General features: G+C 40.3%; 1 protein-coding gene across 1 annotated transcript in view; it reads right to left on the reverse strand.

The window, feature by feature from the left end:
• Nucleotides 1-15,383, reverse strand: part of LOC143978273 (steroidogenic factor 1-like) — a 311,323-nt gene that overhangs the window by 238,138 nt on the left and 57,802 nt on the right. Inside the window, exon 4 of the mRNA XM_077478843.1 lies at nt 13,888-14,534. Within this exon, the coding sequence (XP_077334969.1) occupies nt 13,888-14,534 (647 nt within the window). The remainder of the gene's footprint in view (nt 1-13,887; nt 14,535-15,383) is intronic.

Below are 15,383 nucleotides of genomic sequence, written 5' to 3' on the forward strand. Positions count from 1 at the left end.
AAATAGAAAAGAGCAAACTGTCAGAGGTCAAGGGAGTGGGATTTTTTGAGGGGGATTAGGTTGTCAACTGTATCAAAAGCAGCCGAAAGATATAATAGTATGAGTAGGGAGTATCGGCTAAGTAAGTTGTGAGGGAATTCTGCAGAGAGGAGATCCAGGCTAAAGGTACAGCTATTAACAAGCATCAATACACAGGGATAGATACCAGGAAAAAAATTCAGCTAGCATGTGGACACTCAGTATCAGGTGGAACTGGGAATCAAAATGTTTGGAAGTAAAGACTCCTTGTTACAAACCTGTATTACTTTAGTTGAGCCATAAAATTGCTCTTAATTCATTTTCCAGTTGAAGTGATTTTCTATCAGTGTGCTGTTCCATTTTAGTATCAGAACATTATTTCTATACCCTGCACCAGTGAGTAGGTTTCATTGTTGAGAGTTACAAGGTTGCAGCTCAGGGAAGTAATTAAACTCTCTATGAGAGCTTCACTTAACTCCAGACCTTGTTACTATTGTTATGGGAGGACTGTAAATATTATAATGTCTTCATTTTCAAGGTGTATGGTAAGTGGTAAACTAAAAATAAAGTGTTAGTGTTCATTTTGTACACAAATAACAGACCAGTATCATACTACAGAATGAAAATGGTTACTTAACATCTGTCAGATAAAAGCTTGAATAAATGATTTTTTGAATTCTTCAAAGATGGACATATTGTGAGATAAGGTAAAAGGAATCATTCTGAGATAGATTTGTGCAAGAAATGCAAAGGGTATGAGAGCAAACAATATGTGCAAGACAGGGGTTGCAGTATGTGAAGGAGAGTTAATTAAATGATATGACACCTGTTATTACATGCAAGAGAGGAGGGCAAGGAGTAAGACAGTGGACACAATGTTCATGTGTGGGATGTGATGTTGGAGTTGTAGTGCGCAGAGAAGGCTATGACAGTTTACAAAATGTACAGCTAGGGTATGTCAAACTGGCCATAAACTGAAAAAAAAAATCACAAACTCTCAAACAAAATCACAAATCACAAACTCTACCATCCACACAAACAAGGTGATACAGTGATCGAAAAAAAACGTTTTTCCAAATTTTTGATTTCATGTCCCTTCTAAGAAACCTGATCAAAAGACTGAGCATTGTCAAGTGATGACAGAAATACACTGATGATAAACCAGCCAAATTTAGATCAGTGTATCACCAGCTTAAAACATGGCTGGTAAGGAGTGGAGAGTGTTGAAAGATAGGCTATGCGGCTATCAGTCATTTTTTTGTTGTGCTTATACGTTCATATTTATTGATAACTTCAGCCCAATTTTTTTTTTTTAATCTGGCATTTAGGGATGAAAAGTTAAAACCTCTGAGGTTTTCAATTCTGTCTATGACTTTTTGGAGAGAATCTCCTTCAGCAGCTGCTCCAGGGACACATGTGATAGCAATAGGAGGTGCTCTTGTCATTGGGACTAGAAGGTATAGAATAGCAATAAAAACATAGTTCAGAAATTCTAAAACATTTTGATTTTATTAAAATTATGTTTTTGTCTGCATCCACCTTGGGAATACTTTTTATTCCTTCCTGTTCTGACAGGAAAAAATGAAATCTCTCTAAAAAGGATATGCATGGAAATGAGAAAACTTGATATCTGTCCAAACCCTTCCAAGGATCCATTGTGTTCTAGGAGAAATATCCAAATGTGCATTAGGTAGGCCAACCTGCAACTACATCTGACTATGTAAATCATCCAAGGCTGATTTACAAAATGAGCAGTGAATGTTCAGTTAGCTAAGAGCATGTTCACCTTACTTAATGAATAAAGCAGAGCTTTGGTCATTCTGAATCTCACATTTTATGCAATAGAGCTTAACCACCTCGCGCCCGCCCTATAGCCGAATGACGGCCGTAGAGCAGGCGCGTTCGTCCAGGAGGCCGTCCCTGGACGTCCTAATGTTTACTTCCGCAATGCGCGCCACCGCGGGCGCGCATCGCGGAAGTTCTGTGTTCGCCGTGTCCCCCGGGGACAGGCAAACACAGATCGCTGTAAACGGCCAATCACAGCGGCCGTTTACAGCGCGATCGGCGTGTCCAATGGGAGATGATCTCATATATAAACATATGAGATCATCTCTCAGCGCCGCTCTCCCTCCTCACAGACAGAGTGTTAGAGGGGAGAGATGAACGGCTGCAGCGGCAGCCGTTCTGCTTTGCTTTCTTTTGATAAAAAAAAAAAAGTAAAAAAAAAAAAGTGCCATCCTCCCCCAGCAGTGCCATCCATCCTCCCCCAGCAGTGCCATCCTGCCCCAGTGCCATCCACCCCAGTGCCATCCACCCCAGTGCTACCTGCCCCCAGTGCCATCCACCCCAGTGCTACCTGCCCCCAGTGCTACCTGTCCCCAGTGTCACCTGCCCCCAGTGCCACCTGTTGTCAGTGCCATTTTTCCCCAGTGCCATCTGTCATCAGTGCCACGTATAAGTGCCATCTGTCATCCGTGCCACGTGTCATCAGTGCCACATAGTGCCATCTGTCATCAGTGCCACGTATTAGTGCCATATGTCATCAGTGCCACGTATCAGTGCCATTTGTCATCAGTGCCACCTGCCAGTGTCACGTGCCATCTGTTGTCAGTGTCACGTGTCATCAATGCCACGTATCAGTGCCATCTGTCATCAGTGTCACGCATCATCGGTGCCATGTATTAGTGCCATCTGTCATCGGTGCACGTATTAGTGCCACGTATTAGTGCCATCTGTCATCAGTGCCACATATTAGTGCCACGTGTCTTCAGTGCCACGTATTAGTGCCACGTGTCATCAGTGCCACGTATAAGTGCCACGTGTCATCAGTGCCACATATTAGTGCCATCTGTCATCAGTGCCACATATTAGTGCCATCTGTTATCAGTGCCACGTGTCATCAGTGCCACGTATAAGTGTCATCATTGCCACGTATCAGTGCCATCTGTCATCAGTGTCACGTGTCATTGTCCTGGTGCTTCAAAAGTGTAATAAATAGTCAACAAGTTAGATGTGTAATTTATGTTCCTAGAACACATGATGGCGCTACCTGCATGTTGGGCCTCTCTATGTGGCCAGGCTGTGAAAAAGTCCCACACATGTGGTATTGTAATACTCAGGAGGAGTAGCAGAATTTTTGGGGGGGGGTGTCATTTGTGGTATACACATGCCATGTGAGAGAAATAACCTATTACAATGACAATTTTGTGGAGAAAAAAAAATGAAAAATCTTAATTTGGCAATTTGGAATTGTGGGAAAAAAATGACAACATCCAGAAGCTCACTATGCCTCTTACTAAATACCTTGGAATGTCTACTTTCCAAAAAGGGGTCATTTGGGGGGTATTTGTACTTTCCTGACTTGTTCGGGTCACAAGAAGTGAGATAGGCCACCAGTACATCAGATGTGATCAATTTTGTGCGATTCGCACCACAGCTTGTAGACTCTCTAACTTTCACAAAGACCAAATAATATCCACTAATTTGGGTTATTTTTACCAAATATATGTAGCAGTATAAATTGTGGCCAAAATTTATGAAGAAAAATTAATAATTTGCATAATTCTGTCACAGAAACAAAGAAATATGTGTTTTTTTTTCAAAATTTTCGGTCTTTTTTCATTTATAGCGCAAAAAATAAAAACCCCAGAGGTGATCAAATACTACCAAAAGAAAGCTCTATTTGTGGGAAAAAAAGGACAAAAAATTCATTTGGGTACAGAGTTGCATGACTGAGTAATTGTCATTCAAATTGTGAGAGCACCAAAAGCTGAAAATTGGTCTGGGCAGGAAGGGTGTTTTAGTGCCCAGTAAGCAAGTGGTTAAAAAAACAAGATTTTCCTTTTACATATTTGAGTTATTAAATTGGACACAATGGATGTGCACAGAAAGAGGTGTGACCAACAGTATGGATATTGGATGGATATACTATACCCTAGACAGATAGATAGATAGATAGATAGATAGATAGATAGATAGATAGATAGATAGATAGATAGATAGATAGATAGATAGAAAAAAAGATAGATAGACCTTGATAATTGGGTAGCAGTAATTAAATTAACTTAGAATTCAGGAGCCAAGGGATGCTTTCAATCACTGACTAATTGCATCAGATGGATTTTTGTTAAATCTCAAGCAGATCTTCTCAGCTGCCTGTGCTACTCTGGATTTTCCTTCAATCCACAGCTGGAAACAAGAGGAAAACTCTCCAAAGCAAAGAGAAATCCCCTCTTAGACAGTTGTTTCAAGAATACATGTACCTATTACTCTGTCTCTTGGTTAGGAAACAACTGTAAAAATGTGAATTTACTATGTTTTTATCTAGTGGCCGTGATCACCAGGACAAATAGAGAGGTTGAAAGGTGAATCTCCCAGACAAGGACACAGACAGCAATAATAAACAGAACGGCAAACCCTTAAACATGCTATTTAGGTAAGGTTTACTTTAATTACACTTAAGAAAAAGTAAAAAACAATCCATTCTTTAAAACTGAATTAAGAACAAAGTCCTTTTTATGAGTTTTTCCCTCATTTTCAAGTATCCAATACAGTTGCCTTTTTCTTCTGGCTATTTTCCTTTTTACTCCAACCTTTCCTGGAATGAAAGATAGAGTAGAGAACCTAAATGAGAAATAGCTATCTCAGCCATTAAAGCGCCATGCTGTAAATCTGACTACTCTTTACAGAAAGAAAAATCAACCATAAAATGGAAAGATCACCTAGGCAATTCCCAGATGTCCCTTGTAAATGTGCCCGTACATGACCACTATTGATTGTCTATGGCTACAATAGACTCATCCACAATTTTTCAAAGTTCAATTTTTCAATTATATTTCCAGAGTGACATGCAGAGTACAGAAGACTAGTTATTGCTTTGACATTTGGACCCTGATGGTGATAATAAATACTAAATCATTACCCCAAACCAGACAGCACTGAATTGTTTTGTCACCTGACTTCCTGACTTTTGTCTTTCATATCATCCACTACCGTCTGTACCATAAACTGATTGAGCTCTCTGTATCTCAGTATGAATTAGTTTAAAGTCGAAAACACATGGCCTTAAGCCATTCCTGTAATACCAGTGACACACAATTTAAACTGTGGATTGAGAGTTTCATGTCTTCATAATGTTCTGTATGGAGAATATCAATTATCACAATCATCAATCTTCTAGAAAGTAAACCTAAGACTCTATGTTGGTCTTGCCATTGTGTTGTTAGTCACTCACCACCGGTTATCTTTCCTTTAAATTATGTTCTATTAAATACAAATAAAAGCAAAGTAACCAAAAGATATTGACAAAGAATTATGTTCAGTTCATAGTCACGTGTGACATTTAGCTATGGGTTACAGTTTGCAAGTTGTGAGGCATAGGGATCATATGAGAATCAGTGTCCCAGCAATAAAATAAAGCACCACCACTGTTATCCATTGTCACACATTATACTTTGCTTGTAACTGTAGTTTGTATATGATGTTAAAGAAAATAGGAAATGAGTTAAAATATAGTGCATTTTAAAGGGCACAGATTTCTAGTTATAATTGCAGTGTCTGCCTCAAATTTATTTGTGGTCTGATTTTTAAATTTTCCATCCTGCTCTTCCATATTTCTGTTATTGTATGATTGTATGTTGTAATACACAGAGATTTATAGATTAGCAACTAAAAACTTGGCAGAGGCACTAATTCAACCCCAGTTTAGAGTGTATGTACTGTACAGCCTTTTTTTATATTTGGATAGAGTAAGGAAGGGTAAACAGTGTTACTAAACACTTGACAGTTTTTTGTGTCTCTTTGAGAAGATTTCCCTTCACTGCCTGTCCTGGAGATGCCATGAAGGAAGTAACCTTCTTAAGCAGTTTTCAAGAGAACTTATGACCCCATAGTAACAACTTTTTGTTTACATATGTAAAATCAGTGATAATGAACACCTAGGCAAATTGAAAGGTGAAATCTACCTATCGGGTATACATCTTTGTTCATCTAACACAGAGGTGTCAAACTCAAATTCATTGCAGGCTGCATCAGCATTATGGTTGCCCTCAAAGGGCCGGTTGCATCTGTAACACTATATAAACATATCTACTCTTTATAATATTAAATAATTGCCTCTGCATTTGATTATTACTGGTTTTAGTAACAACTTAAAATTTAGGCTGTGAAGGGCAGTTACAGACCGGCACAAAGCCCATTCACATTTCTGTAGCAGATGATGCAAGTCTGAAAATGAGGGTTGCACACCGCTAGTATCATCCACACAAAACTTTATTGGAGACTGCTCACACAGAGCATTGTTCTCCTTTGGTGTCCTGTCTGAGCAGTTTCCAATAAAGCTTCTTGTGGATGATACTAGTGGTGTGTGACCCTCCTTTTCTACTGGCATAGAATTGTGTGTAGCACTCTCTACTGTGCTACTAGTTGTATTGCAGGATATAGCTGGCCCAGGGATAAACCTGAGTCATGGAATCTGGATCAGGGTTATTAGAGGTTAGGGCTGAATGACTAGTCCTGGCAGCTCTCTGGTGCCCCCCCCCCCCCGGTTCTAAAATGTTGTAGAATGTTCTAGAAATTAGTGGGAGAAAGCTAGGAGGGTTGCTTTGCATATTTTGGGGCCCTTACCCAATCCCCAGGAAGTGGGCCTGGAAATAGACATGAGCCATGCAAGCAAAGGAGTCTGGTGAAAGATGGAGAAGCAGTGCTGAGGGAGTCTGTTGATGGCCCTTGAGTGACCCCCTGATGGGGACAGGTTTTAGCTTGGGCTGGAGCTTGGAAGGCTTGCCTGGAAGGATACTACCACAGGAGGCAGTTGGAGGAAAGCTTTCTGGAGAGGCAGCAGGAGCAAAGAGACAGAGTGACTAGATCAGCACAGTGCAGGGGAGACACTGCCAGCTGTAACAGGTCTCTCTTGAAGACAGCGGTATGCTCAAGTCTTCATCCAACCTTGCCCTGGGAAAACTCCAGTGTGTGTTGGTCAGGTAGACTGGGAAGAAGAAGCAGCCAGATGGGCTGGTGAGGTGGCAACCAGGTGTGCTAGCATTTCTGTAGTAGAGCTGGGACTAGTGCCTACAGAAAAGCAGAAGGCGATGCAGGATGCAATTTACTCCGCATGTGCTATTTTCTACAAGGGACTGAGAGATTCTAGCCTGTATGGATCTGTTCCTGAACTCACAAGAGACTGTTAGTTCCCAGAGAAGTGAACCCAACAGAGTTGTGCAAATGATCACATTTTGTGCAGGAGGAAGAAGTGGAAGCTGTAAATATGGTTTTGTTCTGTTCTGTTTTAGTGTCAAGTTGGGCATCACATAATTCCTAACACCATCCAAGTTAACAACAAAAACAAGCTCAAAGGACTGCTTTTCTGTGTCTGGATGCAAGAAGGAAATGCTATGTGACTGGCTGTGCAACAGTGGGGAACCCTGACATTTGCAACTCCTACAGAAATAGTGCTACATGTGCATAGAAAGTGAAGGGTCTGGAGGAGGGCCAGAGGAGGGCTGGAGTTATCTGCCTGAGTCTGCTGAATGCTGTGACCAGGGGAGATAGAGATAAGGGGGTGCTGTGGCTGCACAGAGAGGTGCAGAATCTGTAGGAGGAGCTCTGTCCTCCTTTCTTATGATGACTACTGAGGTAGGAAAGAGGCAAGCCTCTCCAAAGCAGTACGGAGAAGCGCAGGATCTGGGAGAGGAATTCTGTTCTCTTCTCTGCTGACGAATGCTGAGAGAAGAGGGGTGCTGCAGCTGCAGGACAGGTGGAAGGTCCACATGAAATGGCCTGACGGACAAGATTTCCCATTGGACCTTGTGTTTGACAAATGCCTAACACATACATAACCTTTACATACATATATACAAAATAGCCTGGTGAGGGGACAGGACGGAAAAGGTAGTCAGTGCACCCACTAAGGATGATCAGCATACCACCCTGATATCAGCCATTACAGCTCGTTTTTTATTCTATTTTAAGGTGGCGCCCTGACACGCCATGCAAATGTGAGTACCCTGCAAGGGATTTTTTACTGTGTTGATATTAAAAGTTTTAATATACTACATTATGAAGTCCTCCTTTTTCTATTGGTATTACTGAGGCACAAAAGGGACCCAATTACCATATTGAAGCACAGAGTGAGGCCACCACAGGAATCCGGATTTACCACTGAACCATTTACAGGTTCCATTGCGTGTATTGACCAAGCCTAATCAGCAAGGTCACACACACTCTAAGGTGAGCGGTCATTACCTAGGGGGACCACTTTTTTTTGATTGCACAGCACATTGTAGCACTTTTTCCTCACATATATGTGTATATATATATATATATATATATATATATATATATATATATATATATATATATATATATATTCTTATTTTTTTATAAGGATTTTTATAGTTTGGTTCACCATTATATTGGTTTAAGGATTTTATTGATTGCTTTTTTCTCACCATATGGACATTTTATCATGTCCTGCATGAAAGCACTTGGATTATTGTATGTATTTTAGCACGTTATCACTTTATTTCTGTTGTTATATAGCACATGATTTATGAGACATGTGCACCGCTAGCTGCTGATTCAAAATTATAGTGTAATTTGAGAGACCCTATTTTGGGCTTATAGCAAGTGGTGGCTCGCAGGACATTACATTGTTTGGGCGTAGTTGTAGTTTAAAAAAAGGGTAAGGAATGTTAGTTTCCCAAAATGATAAGGGCAACCAACCAAACTGATAAGAGGCATGGAGGAGCTCAGCTATGAGGAAAGATTAGAGGAACTGAATCTATTCCCTCTTGGGTTTGGTCTGGTATGGCAAAAGATGCAGGCTGTTGTTGGACCACAGCCTGGGGATATATATGTCATCTGCTGCTGTTCTTGATCTCTCGGAGTCCTGGACCGGATTGTGCTCCCTATTAAACGGACTCCTCAGACTCCCAATTTTGCCTGTCAAATAGTTGATGTGTGCCCTGGGGTACAAAGGCTTCGCTAATTTCACCCGTTTATCCAGCGTTGCCTTCCTCTTTATTTTGTTAGGACCCCTAATAAATGTATATTTTTTTCTTAAATCATTGGCTATGTGTTATAATTAAAAATGACAGTTTGTGAATAGGCAGGTACATTTAAAAAATAATGTCAAATTAACAAGGGACACCAACACCAACCAATCTCTTTAAAGGGTAAAAAATACAAGATAATAATGGTGTTGTGGTAACTTTTTTTTTTTTTTTTGCATCAGTTTATAGCACGCCATAATCTCTCATCAACAAATTTGTGGCAAGCTTTACGCCCTTGTAATTTTTGGTACCCTTCTTCTTATCGCCACTATTTTGCCTATTGGCAGTGTTACTTTCACATCACATGCAATCCTTTTTTTTTTTTTTTTTTAACATTTTCCTCTATTTTATTTTTATTTATTTTATAAGAATTTCGAAGAAGTAGAAATATTGCAAAAATATGCTTCCTATTCCATAACCTTATATCTTCCCTTCCCCTCCCCCTCAGATCTCCCTCCCCATGTGTTGTGGTAACTTGACATGCAAAATGAAAAAAAAAAAGATTATGGCGATCACTAGAAAACAAAACAAAACAAGAGATCTTGATTTTTGGAAAAAAGGGAGACTACTATAAACTGGAGAAAAAGCAAATAATTTCATTCATGAGATCACAAGAAATAATAAAGAAATCAGTTTGTCAGAACTCTATGTGAATATCAGCTGCAAAACAATTTCATTATTTTAGCATTATAAAGAAGAAGAGAATGTGCTGCATTGAAAGATTAGAAAATGTTCAGCGTGACGAATGTGCTATCTCCATTATGAGCGCTAGTTTTACTAGACCGAGCCCTTCCATCTTGTTCTTGATTCAGAGCATACATGGAATTTTGTGCATCGGATTTTGTTGTCGGAAAATTTGAGATCCAGCTCTCAAATTTTTGTTGTCGGAAATTCCGACAAAAAATGTCCGATGGAGCCTACACATGGTCGGCATTTCTGACAACAAGCGAACATTTGTTGTTTGAAAATCTGATTGTGTGTACGTGGCATAAGACTCCTCTTTTCAACCCACCATAGGGAGAAATAGGATTTTATCCATGAGAATCCACAACCATCCGCTCTTGGTGGGGAAAAGTACACCACAAAAGTTCATCACATCTGCTGGCTTGGCTCAGAGGAGTGAGCTGCAGATTTTCCTTTAATTGAGATTCCCAATATCCATACCTGTGGATTGTTTTAAAGAGATATGCCACTTCTTTATTGCTTCAAAAGACAGCTGTCATACTTACCTATTGGATGGTCGTGGGTTGTAATCTCCTGGATAAAATCCCAGGACTTAGACTGAGAAGGAATATTGGCATTGATAAACAAAGAACAGAAATGGGAATTCTTCAAAACGACTGTTTGTGAACTCACTGCAAAGTACATTCCCATGGGCAATAAGTGGCTTACGGCCAAAGTTAAAAAAAGCTATAAACAATACGAAAAGAGCTTTTAAAAAGTATAAAAATGAAGGAACACTATTGTCATTTAAATGTTACAAAGAATATAAAATAATATGTAAAAAGGAAATCAAGGATGCAAAAATTCAAAACGAACAACAGATTGCAAAAGATAGTCGGACAATCCCCAAACTTTGTTAAATATATTAATAGTAAAAAGGTCAGATCTGAGCATGTAGGCCCTTTACAAAATAATCTAGAGTGTGTGACTAGGGACAAAGAGAAGGCAAATGTATTAAATACATTCTTCAGTTCTGTCTATACAAAGAGCATGGAAGAGCTCAAGCCCATAATGGGGGTGGTATTGACACAGCCTCAAGTGATCCACAATGGCTCAAAAGTGATATGGTCCAGAAATATTTAGACACAATAAAGGTGGATAAAGCACCTGAACCAGATTGTATCCACCCACAGATACTAAACGAAATTGTGCTCTGTCATTTCAAGCCATTGTATCTACTGTATTTATTGGCATATAACACACACATTTTTCTCCTGAAAATAGGGGGGAAAATCGCGGGTGCGTGTTATACGCTGACAGCGTACCTCAGAGGGGGACGAGTGCTGCAGGAATTCACAGAGCCGTCATCTCCTTTCCACTCAGCTCTCACTCGGCTCTAATTGGGCTCTTACGTCACACACATAATCCCGCCTCCGCCACCGGCATTGGACCAGGGTTCTGTCTATCACAGGAGCTGGTCCAATGCCAATGGCGGAGGCGGAACTGTGTATGTGACTGCCGACTGAGAGCTGAGTAAACAGGAGATGACAGCTTGGTATTTCCTGCAAGAGATGAGAGATGGGGAGCTGCATTGATAGGGGAGATGGGCGCAGATCATACTGCAGATAAGCACAGATCAGGCTGCAGATGGGCACACTTCAGGCTGCAGATGGGCACAGATCAGGCTGCAGATGGGCACAGATCAGGCTGCACTGAAGCTACAGATGGGCACCGATCAGGCTGCACTGAAGCTGCAGATGGACACAGATTAGGATGCATTGAGGCTGCAGATGGGCACTAATCAGGCTGCATTGATGCTCACTGACCATTACTTTGCTTCAAAGTGGTTTACTTAAATAAAATAAAAAAATCCTGAAACTTCCCTCTAAAATTGGGGTGAGTGTTATATGCCTGTGCATGTTATACGTTGATAAATATGGTAAATTTTAGGGACTCATTAATGACTAGAATTGTACCACTTGATTGGCGTAGGGCCAATGTGGTGCCTATATTTAAAAAGGGAGCAAAGTCTTTACCAAGTAACTATAGACCCGTTAGTTTAACATCTATAGTTGGGAAGAAAATAATAGACCAATAAAAGACCACATAGATGAGTTCTTGCTGGGAAAAAATATTTTAAACAACAGACGGCATGGATTTATGAAAGATAGAAGTCAAACAAATCTGATATATTTTTATGAAGAGGTAAGTAAAACCTTGGACAGAGGGATGGCTGTGGACGTGGTATATTTCGATTTTGCAAAATCGTTCAATACAGTGGATAGAAAACTGGCTAAAAGACTGAATTCAGAGAGTAGTGGTTAATGAGTCATTCTCGGAATGGTCTAAGGTTATCAGTGGTGTACCGCAAGGTTCAGTGTTGGGACCCTTACTTTTTAATAACTTTATAAACTAAATAGGGTCTGGGATTAAAGGTACCATTTCAGTCTTTACTGATGACACCAAACTATGCAGTGGAATAACGTCCTTACAGGATGTCTCCAATTTACAACCTGACCTCAATGCACTCTAATTGATCGACTATGTGTCAGATGAGGTTTAATGTTGATAATTGTAAAGTTATGCACTTTGGGGCTAAGAATATGCATGCATCATACATACTAGGGGGAGTACAACTGAGGGGATCCATAGTGGAGAAGGATCTGGGGGTTTTGGTAGCTCATAAGCTCAATAACAGCATGCAATGCCAAGCTGAGTTTTCCAAACCGAGCAAAGTCTTTTCTTGTATTAACAGAGATAGATATCATTCTGCCCCTGTACAAATCATTAGTAAGACCTCATTTGGAATAGGCAGTTCAGTTTTGGGCACCAGTTCAGAAAAAGGATATTGGGGAAGTGGAGAAAATGCAGAGAAGAGGAAAAATTAGAGGAACTGAATGTATTCTCTCTTGAGAAGAAGAGATTAAGGGGGGATGTGATCAACATTTACAAATATATAAGAGGTCCATATAGTGAACTTGGTGTTGAGTTATTCACTTTACGGACAACACAGAGGACAAATGGGCACTCTTTACGCCTAGAGGTAAGGAGATTTCATCTCCAAATACGGAAAGGATTCTACACAGTAAGAGCTGTGAAAATGTGGAATATACTCCCTCCGGAGGCGGTTCTGGCCAGCTCAGTAGATTGCTTTAAGAAAGGCTTGGATTCTTTCCTAAATGTACATAATATTTAGGTACTGACATTTATAGGTAACGTTGATCCAGGGAAAATCCAATTGCCTCTCGGGGGGATTAGGAATACATTTGTTCCCCTGCTGTAGCAAATTGGATCATGCTTTGCTGGGGTTTTTGCACCTTCCTCTGGATCAACCTTGGGTATAGGATTGGGTATATGGGATTGTAGGATATTCTTTTTTATTTATTTATTTATTTATGTTTATGGTTGAACTAGATGGACTTGTGTCTTTTTTTCAACCTAACTGTAATTATGTAACTATGTAAGCTGGCTGTGGTGTCACCCACCCTACCGGCCGCAATGACGTCACATGTGTACTCCATCTGACACGCTTCCACAAAAATGTCATCTTCTGGAATTGGAGGATGGATAACGGTGCTGTGAGAGGGCTGTGAAGATATGCTCACTGGGAAGCAGTGATTGCAGGCTGTGTTTGATCCATGCAAGAGAAATCTGTTTTCCGCTTGGTAAGAGGCCATTTTTTTACACTCAGAAGCATGTCTTTCTATACTGGAGCACCTTTTGGAGTGATATTGGGATACGAAGCACCCAGCACTTTACTATAGTGGCATATTCATGATGGACTTTATTTGAACTCAACTACATATGTTTGATTGAGATATTGCTTGCATATCAATTTTGATCTTGATAAATTTATTGCATGTTTGCACAGCACATTAGCGCCTGCACTTTATTTGTGCATGTAATTTGCATTGTGCTACATTGATTCATGGTATTTACACCATTCCATATGATTTTAAGGAACAGCGCACCATTTTTGTATTAATAGTTATTTATCCAGTATTCCAGGATTTGTGTTGCAGTAGTTTAAAATATCACTAGGGCCAAACGCAAAAATAATTCTCTTCTATTAGTGCACCTTAACAATATACTAAATAAAAACAAAAACTGCTGAGATAAATAAGAATAAACTGTTAATAATAAAAAATGCATTTACCTCCAGCTCTTTAAAGTAAATACAGCTTCGTGCCCACTCTACTATGGAGAATAGAGTCTGGTCAGCCATCTTGCACATCAAACCAAACATGCTGAGTTTTTCATGTCTGCTCTTATTCTGCTCTTGCTGTAGGCAAGATATTATCCTTGCCTTGATCTGAGGTTCATCAGGCTCTAGTTGCAATAACTTAAGGATCACTTCCGGAATGTCTGGTGGAGAAGTGCTGGTGTAGGCTTCAGGATATACATACCCCCCTGCAGTGGACGGGTCATGAACATTTGAATAGTGATCAGGGTATTCAGATTTGATAGTGCGACTTTGGAATGAAGCATAATGATAGCTAGACAATGGAGCATGATTAGGCAAAGTCATTCCAATTGGAGGAGGACCATAAGAACCTCGATCATATTCAACTGGTGTCATGGGAGCTGGATTTGAAGGCAAGTTCTTAGACACAGGGTGGATATTATGAATGTTGGTGGCAATTGAGTAGTCTGTTTGCACTGAAGATACGATCTGTGGAACTGTTTCCAGCTTTATACCATTGGCACGTATAAGAGCTTTCTTCTGCTGCTTTAAGGCACGATCCCGTTTATACATGGGGCCAAACTTGTTGCGTCCTCCTCGCATTCGGTCAGCACGCACAGCTATTGAAGAAAGAGCAAAGAGGCATGAATGCCAGTTGTGCAAGAAATTAACAAATTCAACATTTAAGACAGAACCACAAGAAAAACACAAAATTCTTAGTTATTATCCATTTAAGCATACATTATATGTTTGATCTGATGATAACAAATTCCAAGGGGTTTAGGGCAGTTTTGGAAGAAACTGTTCAGCTTTCTGTTCAATGAAACTCCAAAAATGACATGCTCACGTGTAAAGTAAGAAAAGAACCAGCTGCTGCATACAATATTATTTAATCGGTTGACCTAAATGAAAATCAAAAATTATATATGTGATGCAATCTGTCAATACCATTAACACAGCAGCTTTTATTCATCCCAGTCCAGCCTTTCTGCCTCTGGCATTTTTCCACTTTCTTTAACATGCTAAACTGTTCAGGAAAAGCTTTACAGTGGTTTGAGCAAACCATTTAACACAGGCGAGAATGCCTAACAACATTCACAGTAAAAAAAAATATATATTTTATGAATAACAAAAAACTGTTGCTCTAACTACTTAAAAAGTGTTAGCTATAGTTATGCATGTACACACGACCAGACTTTCCAGCAGACTAGGGTCCGATGGACTTCCGCTGGAATTCCGGTGGCCTTCCGAACAAACGGTCTTGCCCACACGTGACCGGACTTTCCGGCAGACTAGGTCCGCTGGACTTCCGCTGAAACTCCGGCGGCCTTCCGAACAAACGGTCTTGCCCACACTTTACCGGACTTTCTGGCAGACCAGGTCCGCCGGACTTACCAGCAGAGTTCTGACACCATTCCGGCAGACTTCCAAATGAACAGACTTGCCCACACATGGACTAAAGTCTGTTC

Source organism: Lithobates pipiens, unplaced genomic scaffold (genome assembly GCF_037356315.1).
Source record: "Lithobates pipiens isolate NorthernLeopardFrog02 unplaced genomic scaffold, aLitPip1_a1.2 Scaffold_1, whole genome shotgun sequence".
Taxonomy (NCBI): Eukaryota; Metazoa; Chordata; class Amphibia; order Anura; family Ranidae; genus Lithobates; species Lithobates pipiens.